The sequence below is a fragment of the Meleagris gallopavo genome, chromosome Z, assembly GCF_000146605.3.
Source record: "Meleagris gallopavo isolate NT-WF06-2002-E0010 breed Aviagen turkey brand Nicholas breeding stock chromosome Z, Turkey_5.1, whole genome shotgun sequence".
NCBI classification, from domain to species: domain Eukaryota; kingdom Metazoa; phylum Chordata; class Aves; order Galliformes; family Phasianidae; genus Meleagris; species Meleagris gallopavo.
In genome coordinates this window covers 6346914-6357269 of record NC_015041.2, presented here as the reverse complement: position 1 = coordinate 6357269, position 10356 = coordinate 6346914, and the positions used below count along the sequence as shown (strand labels likewise).

At 44.8% G+C, this 10356-nt stretch overlaps 1 protein-coding gene across 1 annotated transcript in view; it reads left to right on the top strand.

Annotated features, from left to right (window-relative positions):
* Positions 1 to 1182: 1182 nt before the first annotated feature.
* LOC116217521 (nucleolar protein 6-like) overlaps positions 1183 to 10356 on the top strand; it is a gene marked incomplete at its 5' end in the record, with an annotated part of 14819 nt that continues 5645 nt past the window's right edge. Inside the window, one exon of the mRNA XM_031557221.1 lies at positions 1183 to 1452. Coding sequence (XP_031413081.1) covers positions 1183 to 1452 — 270 coding nt within the window. The remainder of the gene's footprint in view (positions 1453 to 10356) is intronic.

Below are 10356 nucleotides of genomic sequence, written 5' to 3'. Positions count from 1 at the left end.
TAATTTTATTTTTTGCCCCTTATGTTTGGGTCACTTGAGTATGTGCCAGTTCTCATGTGGATGCAGAAATGGGTTTGTGAGCTCCATTTCTTTACTCTCAGAAGGAATGCAGTAAAGCTACAGACTTAAAAAGAGTGAGTGGGAGAGCAGCGCTTGGTGGGCCACCATTGAGATTTGGTGCTGGTCAGTGTTCTTTGTGTGTGTTCTCCAGCCTGGCTAGAAACCAACTCATGCTGAACAATGTCCAGTGGCTCTGTACGTGTCCCCCTGTACATCATTTCTATGAAAATATACAGATAATTTTAAGATTTCCGTTTTAATACAGCTGTATATAGAATTCCATATTCCTCGTATCCAAAGATTTGTGTCTGGAATTGCTCTCTTCTATTAGAAGGGACTGTTCTCATCCTCTCTTTGCTTGCTGGAAGATGCTACCGCCCTTTGGGGTGTTGCCTGTTGGACAGATAGGACTGTCCTGTTGTTAGATGTCTCTTTATGTCCTCTGAGGTTTAGCTTTGCTCCTGTTAACTTTTCAGTTCCCTTCTCTTGTTTTGGGAAACTGCATCAATGTGGTTACCTTTTTTAGCTTGCTGAGTTTCCCACCCCACTGTTGTGCTCTCATGTGATCTTCCTGGAGACTTGGGTCAGAAGTGGAGAGGACCAGCTTGGCCTTTTGGAAGGTTCTTCTTTAGAGACAGTCCTGTAATCCTGGGATAGTGGTTACCTCTTTCTGCAGATCTGGAAGACTGGTGGAGCAGAAGATGTAGCCCTTCTGTCTAGATGTCTGGTGTGGGTAAGGAACAGCTCTCTTGTTAAAAGGTCTAGCTTGCTGGACAGCTGAACTGCAAGAGTAAAGTGAGACCTTCCCAGCGCATTTTTCTGATCCAAGAAACATTTAGCTGGTATACCAGGAGAGGGCTGTAGGTGATACTGCCTTTCTCTTGACCGTGTCTTGATTACAGCACTCACGGGGTGTAGGGGATGGAGGGTCACATCCTTCTGGTATAAGCAGAGCTTGTGCTGGGACAGGGATGTGTTTTAGCCTGGATTGGAGCTCCACATCAGTCCAGTACAGATATGTTTTCTTGAGGATGTTTTGGCTAACTTCTAACATACTCTCGCAAAAATTCAGCTGTGATTTTACTGCTTTCTAGGGAGAAGGGAATAAAATATAAACAATGACTTGGCAAATCTCTCATTGCTCCTGCTTGCTTGTGTCCTCTATTAAGTGGCACTGGTCTGTTTTCCCTGCAGACTGTCTTCCGCCCTCCTTTGGACCTCTACGATGTCCTCATCCATTTGAACTCAAATCAGATTCCTCGACATCTGGAGAGTGTGGACCAGCCAGTGAAGTCATTTTCCCGGGGAGTGGTGAAGAACAGCAGTGGAGCAAGGATCCTCTTTCCTGTCGTGGATTATGACCCTGTACAATGCTACCTCCAGGACCTGAGAGTAAGCATAGCTCTTTGGGACTGTACATGGGCTGCCTGTCTAAGAGAGAACTGTGTTTTGCAATTTAGGGCATTAGTTGCCTGCCCTTGCTGGTGAGGCTAGATTAGATCAGATGCTAGGAAGAAATTCTTTACACAGAGGTAGATGAGGTGCTGGCCAAGGCTGCACAGAGGAACTGCGGATGCCCCATCCCTGGAAGTGTTCTGGGCTGGGTTGGGTGGGGCTTTGGGAAACCTGGTCATTAGCCATGGTGACTTCAAGGTCCTTTCGAAATGATACCATTTCATGATTCTTTGTATTTTGCATGTGATGGGTACTCTTTATACACTCTGCAATCAGTTTTTCAGCAGAAAACCTCATTCCTTAGAAATAGGAGTGTTGCTGCTATGAGAATGACCTCAGATGTAAAACATCCAGAGCTTTGTTGAAGAATATGACATTTCAATGCATAAGTATCTTGTAAGCCATTTCTTTCCATTCAGTTTATTGACTCTTGCTGGCTTCTTGCTTCTTGCACTGCAGACAGAACTAGTCACGTTTTCTAGGGTGATGTACAAGGCAGTGTCTGCCATAGATAACCGTAATATGATAACAGTAAGCCTACTGCTGTAAATCCAATGGTTGCCTGAACCATAGAGGGCGAATACTGGCCACAGGTTGGTTTATCTAGGCCTCGTTATGTGTCTGATGGCAGAGGAAGTTGGTGAAAGGAGTAAATTGAGAACATCTGTGTCTGAAAGTCATCAATCCAGCGCTTTTCCACCACATGGCCATGACAGATGGGCAAGATGCTGAGTAACAGTTGTGATCTCCAAGCCAGTGCTCTGCAAACGTACAGCCTATGACTTTTTGGCACTTCCTTTCCTTGCTTGCAGTAGCTGAATGTTAATGTGTGAATAGGTGAGGCTCTGATGCCCCATTTTCGAAAGTTGTCTAGACTTTCAGCTGCTGTCATCTCCTACAACAGTTTGTTGTAGTGTTGTAAGCAGTACTGTTGAGTGTTGTAAGCAGTACTGGAACACAAGAACCGTAAGCTATCTCTGGCAGGAAGGTACTGCAAAGGTCTCCAGTCCTATTTCCCACGGAGAGCAGATCGAGCTTTGCCATCAGGGAAGCCTAGTCCTGTTGAGTGCTAGATATCTCCAGGTCTGGAAATTTCCCGCTCCTGTGAGCTTTGTTCCAATATTTAGTCAGTAGTATTCTGAAAATTTGTTTCTTAGTATCTAATTAGGATTTCCTTTCTTGCAGTGCACATTGCTTCCTGAAATCCATCACAACAACTGGGCTGTACTTCTCTGGGGGTGGCTTTTCGCAAGGCAAAACTAGGTCTGTCAGCCCTGTGGACTTGAGCTGTGCTCTTGCATCTCCTAGCAGGTTTGAGGGTTTACAGGGGCTCTTGCCCCTCCCTGAACTAACACACTGGGAAGGCTTTGTCTGCCTTCCCATATGCTTTGCTTGCCTGAAGATTCTGTATCAGTTTCTCTCCAAGCTCATGTCAGGGTAGGAAGTGTGCCCACAAAAGAAAACAGATCTTGGGTACTGTTGTAATTTTTCTGGGCCTGCAGGGTTCCGCATTTGCTTGTCCCCAGGTTGCTTAATGCTGCACAGCCACTGCATGTTTCACTGTTGCTGCTACCAGTCTTGATGGTTGCAGCAGCTGCAGAAAGAGATGGCAGGAAGGGCCTGCAAGTCCAAAGAGGGAACTGCAGAGCTGCTTCACTTTAAACTCCTGTTGAAGTTGGAAAATGCTGGGCCCTTCTCGTGGAATCTCCCTTTTCACCTTAAGTCAGATAACTTAGGAGATGGCCAAAGAAAACTGGAAAGGATTTCTCTGTAGGTTTCCTCACTCTGGGCACAGCCTCATTACTTCCCAAGCTGTCGGCCAACCATATTGTGTACCGATTTCTGCCCTGTCCATGTGAGTACATTTTGGCTTCACTAGAACTGTCAGGCACAACAGTATGCATGCTGTCACCCACAGCAGACTGAGGCTGTCTGGGAGGAGGGAAAAGACAGGAATGTAATCAAGGTATTTTTAAGTTGAGGAAAACATCATAATTGTCCGTTAATGTCCCTGCAAGTGGCATTGCTTGTTTTTGTGGAATGATGTGGAGGAGAAAGAAAAGGAGGTGTCCAGAGCTGTCCTACCTACAAGAAAGAAGGTGGTTGGGAAGCTCAGATAGTAGAAACCACTGGGGGATTTCTTGGGGTCCAGGATATGCAAGAAGAAGAAGAAATATTTTGTACAGTACTTCTGAAATGGAGCAGGAAGCCCAGTGATTGGGAGCTGTTTGTTATTTCAACCACTACTGATGTCTGGATCTGAGAAAGAGTATCAGTCCAGGCTCCCTTTTTTGTATCCAGATGATTAGTTTCCCCTACCACTGTGAAACTTGGACAAGGAGGAATGAATCTGGGTAGAAAGTGAAGTTTCTTAAGTCTGAAATCTGTCTCCATCCCATACTTGAAGGGTTAGGGCTGAGTGGAGTCTTTCAGCAGCTGCCAAGGTGCACAGGGCCAGAGCTACTGCATCTTCAGAGAGGTCAGGGCTAAGTGACTTTTATGGAAACCTGGCAGGAGGTTGACATCTTACTTGAAGAGGAATTGGCAACTACTGGAAAAGCTAATGGGGAGAGCAGGCTTCTTGAGGAGGATTTTAATAGGCTTGCAGCAAATCTGGCTTTACAAGGAAACTTGTCAGGAAACTCATCAGGGCATGTTACAGTGCTTCTGTGCTTCTAGTCAACCTGGTGCCTTCAAGGAGGTGTCAACAATGGCTCCAGAAAGAGAAAAGCGCAAAAGAAGATTCCTTAGAAAGCAGTTTTAATTATCCTGTTAAAAACAAAACAAAGCTACTTAGTTGAACCAGTCACATATGGCATCCAAACAGTGAATTTTTACTGCCTTTTATTACCTATGCAGGTAGTAACAGTAGAGCTTGGAGTAGGGCTTGATTTTTTTTTATTACAAATTATAGCTGGCCCTAATACTAACATCCCAGTGAAGAAACATGGATAAAAGCTATGGTTATGTTGCATTACTGGAAGAAGTGTTACATTCCCAAAGAGGAGCATGCATCTCTTGTCTTTGGCTTGAGAGTGTTTGGGAGGAACAGAGCAGGAATTGGTCACTGATTTCCCAGAAGACCAAGCTGTGTTCCTCTGTGGCCATTTTATTGGAGGTATCCTGCAATACCAGTTCACTTTGCTCCTGTAGCGTCCAAGTCAGCAGCAGGCAGACCTGATCAGGCTGATGAATATCTGTCTGGGCAAACTGGTATTTTTCTGGAAATACCAAAGGTAACAGCTGCACATGAAGGAGTTGCTGTTGGACACCTTTGCTCTCAGATTACTCAGCCATGTTTAGCTGTGTCAGAGTGCTCCAAAAGCTGATTTTGCGCTGTGCAGATACCAACAGGCAGCTGATGGGGAGCTGCTGGTAGACACTACCCTGTCAGAAATCATCCAGCCCGATGTCTCAGGGTCCTGATGTTGCTTAGAAGCAAGGCCTTTGTCATAGCTTTGTGTTTTTCCTTGTGTTTTTCTTCCCCTGTTTTTTATTGCTCAAAGCAGTTGAGCTCCTCCTTGTCTTGGAGGCTGGGAGCCCTAGGGCTGATATGAATGCAGCAAGATGCAGATGCTGGAAAGGGTTGTGAGAACAGCTCAGTGACAACAGTGAATCTTAACAAGGGACTTTGGACAAGAAGGCATTTGGACACAGAAGTGGCTGGCTTTGACTCAGAGTAATTTGCTTTGCCTTAATAGCACAAACCACAGAATTGAGCAATGAAGTTTAGTAGTGTCTGACGTGGTTTTAGCTGTAGTGGTTTTAGAACAACAGAGAGATATTTGCTATGCAGCAATTCTATGGGATTGTGTTCTCTTTTATGAGTGGAAAAGAAAAATCTGTCCTTTTCAGAGTGTCACGTGAAAAGGTTTTTAAATGCCTGGACATGTTAAGCTGAAAGGAGCAAGGAGGAGGCAGCTCCTTTCTCCAGTAACCAGGAGACCCACGTCTGCCCTCTCTGTTTGTACACCACAAGTGCCCTGGTTTTCTCAAATCAAAGGGGTAGGCTGAAGAGGAGTGCTCTGGAGCTGGAGGATTGCTGCATGCTTTTCCCAGGCAGTCTAAGAGGAGGAAATAAAAGGAGGGGAGGTGTTAAACCCTGGCTGCTTCAATTCATCCTTCTCCAAGAAGATGTGCTACAGGAGCTGGTCTGATCAAGTTGCACTCGTGCCTGAGAGACTCTGAGTAAAGATGAAAGGCCAGTCATGGCATTCAGACAGTGAATGCTTAAATTCCAAAGCAGATGTAATGGAAAAGGCGATCTTTTCTGGGATTTGGTCCAGATGAGAAGGCTCTGCTCTGCAGACATGCTTTTGAAGGAAAGCAGGTGTCAAACATCCCACAAAGAGGGCTTCCCTGGAACTTTGACCCATAACCAGATTCCCCAGTACCTATAGTCCTGAGAGCTTCGGTGATCAAACACCTGGTCATGTCCTGACAGAAATTTTCCAGCAAAACAATTATGTTTTTAAGCAACTCAGCCAGTGTTCCCCCTGTTGTGACTGTAGGTTTGTGTCATGGCTGCTGTCAAGCTGCAGAACTGTGAACTGCCTCTGTGTCTGCTGAGTTTGCTAGAGATGTAGTATAGGAAGAATCAGTCAGCACAGCTCTTGTTCAAGGGTGGCTTGGATGTCCTCTGTTCTTCGAGATAAAATCTTTCTGCCTGGATCCAGCAAGTTTGTGGATGCAGTTATGTCTGTCTGCATGCTTTTGGGAGCTCACAAAGCCCAGAGTCTCTTACTGTCTCACAAAAATCCCGAGCTGTTCTGTCATCAAAGGGAAAACTCGATGAAGCTGCCTGAGCCCTGTCAGTCTGTGTACCTGCAATGGCTGTTAAAGGAATTGTTTGAGAGATTTAGCTTGCTCTGGCTGCACCTGCCTGTCAAAGAGGTCATGGCAAAGGAGCTGCCCATCTTGTAAGGAGGAGATTCTTTTTGCATGGATGAGCAGAAGTATATTTCCTGCTTTACAGTAAACATCCTTTCCTCTAAGGCAATGTTTTGTACTTCTAATGTCTTCAGACAAGACCTGTTTGGAAGACTTACAGTCCTTTCCTTTATTCCTCCCACAGTGTAGGAATGTATATCTTGCTAGTGCTTGTTAGGAATGAATTAATGATGTTAGAAGTTCTGCATTGCATACAGTGTAGAAGCTGTGGTTTACGGTATGTAGCTGGAACCAGTGAAATAATTTCAGGTCAGACTGCTCCCTTTCAGTTTTGACTGACAAGCATGACTCTTTCCATATTGTCTTTCTGAAGAGGCAAAGGCAAAATTAAAAAGCTCTGTTGGCTTTTATGTCATGGAGTAAATCTCTGTGTTTGAATGTCTGCCCTCAGAGGGGCAGAAATAACAGGAAATTCTCTGCTCCTACAGCTGCAAAGCAGCTATCAGCCTTACCACCGTGCCTACAGTCAGAAGTGTGTGCACATGAGTGTGCAGATGTGTATTGATGCATCTGCTCCTTCTGCTGCTTGGGTGAGATCAAGAGGTAGTTCTGCTTGCATTTCTATTTTGGTAATGCCTTACTTCATCCCTTGGAAAAAACTTAAGACTTCTGTGTCAAGTATCATTGGACAAGGTATATTTACTGATAGAACCAGGAGATCATAGGCGAAGGGTTGTTTTTCTCTCTTTCTTTACATTTTTTTTCTTGGTGGTGGTTTATTTTCCCCTCCCTTCTTACCATACCAGTTTTTCTCTAAAATGAATCCTTAGCAGCAGGATTCTCATGTGGCACTGGTGAGCCAGTAGGAGGTAGAACAGTTTGGATGGGCTGAATAAACCAAGATCTTGTAAGTGTTAACCACATGTGTAGTTGTTTGCTGGAAGTAAGTAACTTCTAATAGTTTTATGCTGTCAGGTGTCTGATTGAGAGCACTTAAAATGTCCTGAACCCTGAGGAAATGTTGATGAATATGTTTGCTTTTAGAACTGTCTTACACCAACAAGAATGGACAGATCCATTTCTGAGGTCTCCCCAGACAGCTCCTGTTTCTGTAACAGATGTGGTGCAATGAGAGCCCAATTTCCAGGTTTAAGTAGGAACAATCAAAAAATGAATGGATAAATGATTGCTGGAAAAAAACCCACTCACCTCTAAACAACAGTAATGTAGTTGCTTAACTAGTGTAAGTTCTTAACTCATTATAAAATTCATGCTTCAGCCTGAAAGGCTAAATTCGATAATCCCATTCTAGGAGGGGTATTGTTTTACTCACCACCTTTCTTTGTCTTCAGTTCTTCCACCCAGGTAGCTCCCTGCAGACTGCAGGGACTTTAATCTTTTAGGCACTGCTTGCCTTTTCCCAGATGGTAAAGCTCCTTCTTACCTCTGCAAGTAGGAAACTGGCTGTAGGGCTTGATGGTAGGGATCTTTCTAAGCAGGGCCATTAAAACTAAACTGTAACCAAAGATAGAACAGCTTGAGAAGGAACCATGAGTTTAGATATGTTCCCTACCATTTTCTGTTTGTTTGTTTGTTTGTTTGTTTGTTTGTTTTAAACTTTCCCTTGAGAAGGGTGTTCGGAAGCAGAAGCAAGCCTGGTGGCGCTGGGCATAGAGAATGGGAAATGGAAAAGAAGCAAACTCTGCTTGCTTTTATTCCTCAAACCTCAGAACAAACAGAAATGCATTGACTAATAAACCAAATCTTAATACTGCAGTTTTCCAATTCAATTGCATCTCTGCAGTTTGAAGCTGGCTTGAAGTACTGTCCTGTGGATAGTGCTGGCAGCAGCAGAAGTGCAGGAGCTTGCTTTTTGCTGGGGTTTTGAACTGGGTACTGTGGTTCTCTTGTCTGTCCTCTGCTCCCTCCTGTTTTTATAAAAGGTGCTGAGCATCAGGCAGAGGAACAGTTTTACCAGGAAATGAGCTGAGCCTGGGAGGGTTCCCTTCCTGCAAATGCTCCTGGCTTCTGTCCAACAAGATATGCTTGTAAAAATATCTTTCTCATAGCAACATGTGGCACTTGAGACTTCACATGGTAGATTAATGGATCTTTTTTAGGTTCTCACATGATCTGGTCCCCTCTGAGGAAACCTGCATGATGGCAGTCAGTGTGCTCAGTGATTTGCCTTTGCAGTGCTTTCCTTCCTTCTTGCCATTGCTTTTTGCCATAACTAGGAGTTTGCCAGCTGGGAAAGGATTTTTCAGACTAGGCGTTGAGCATTGCCCATTAGTCTCAGGTGAGAAACACCAGGCAGGTTTGCCTCATTGTCAGTGTATTTATAGTCAGTGGTTTTTCATGCTGGTTTGGTCAGTTAATTCTCTGACCAGCCTTGCCACCATGAAAATCCCGTGGAGTGGGATGAGCTGGCAGCTCTCTAGACCATCCCAGCCTGCTGACCTAATCATATTGCCCTCTTTGTGTTACTTCAAGTTTATACTCATAAATCTATCTCTGAAGGTTGCAGACAACACTGCACCTCTCTGCTTATTGGCTTCTAACACTTAAAATGCTACCCTTGGGATCAGCGGTAATACCAACTCAGTCCACCTTTTTTCCTCTTACTGCCATGTTCATAAAAGGTGCCTACCAAATGTGCCTTTACTGATTTACTTTTTTTTTTTTTTTATTTTTTCCCCTTTCCCCAAGCACATCTGCATGAAAACACCATTATACAATGATGCCAGCATAGATAATTATTTGTAAGGGCATGACAGCAGTGTAGCTGGGGAAGCTAAAGGGATGCAGTTGCTATGATCCTGTTGATAACCAGGAAAAGAGGTTCAACACAGCAAAGTGCAGTGTTTTGCACTTGGGCTGGTGGAATCCCAGGCACATATAGAGATGGGAAGGAGCAGTCCTGCAGAAAAGGACCTGTGGATCCTGGTGAACTTCGCTTGCAGAAGTTGTGTGATCTCCAGCACTTGTTTTCGTGGGAGACTTCAATTTCCCTGATATATGTTGGAAATATAATACAGTGCAGGGGAAGCAGTCCAAGAGGTTTTTGGAGTGTGTGGAAGATAGCTTCCCTACTCAGCTGGTGGGAGAGCCTACCAGGGGTGGTGCCCTGCTAGATCTGCTCTTCTCTAACACAGAAGGACTGGTGGGAGATGTGAAGGTTGGGGACTGTTTTGGGCAGAGCGATCATGAAATTGTAGAATTCTCTATTCTTGGAGATGTCAGAAGGTTGACTAGCAAAACTGCTATCTTGAACTTCAAGAGGGCAGACTTTGACCTGTCAGGATGCCGGTAGCACAAGTCCCTTGAGAGTTGCTCCTTAAGGTTAAAGGGATCCAGGAAGCCTGGATGCTCCTCCAGATGGAAATCTTAAAGGTGCAAGAACAGGCTGTTCCTGAGTGCCGTAAGGCGGGCCGTAGGGGAAGACGAACGATGTGGATGAGCCAAGAGCTATTGTTGAGACTTCGGAAGAAAAAGAGAGTCTATGTTCTCTGGAAGAAGGGACAGGCTACTTGGGGAGATTACAAGAAAGTTGCTAAGGTATGCAGGGAGGAAGTTAGGAGGGCAGAAGCCCAACTTGTGCTCAGATTGGCCATTGCAGTAAAAGAGAATAAGAAATCCTTTTATAAATATACCAATGGTAAGAGAAGAACCAGGGAGAATTTTCCATCCTTTACTTGATGCAGCGGAGAATGTGATCACTGAGGATAAGGAAAGGGCTGGGGTCCTCAATGCCTTCTTTACATCTGCCTTTAATAGACAGATCAGTTATCCTCAGGGTGCTTTGTGCCCTGATCTGGAAGTCTGGGATGCTACGCAGAATACACCCCTGGTGGTTCAGGTGGAGACAGAGAGCTTCTCCTCCATCTGAACTGTCACAAGTCCATGGGACTGGATGGACTTCATGCTAGAGTACTGAGGGAGCTGGCGGGG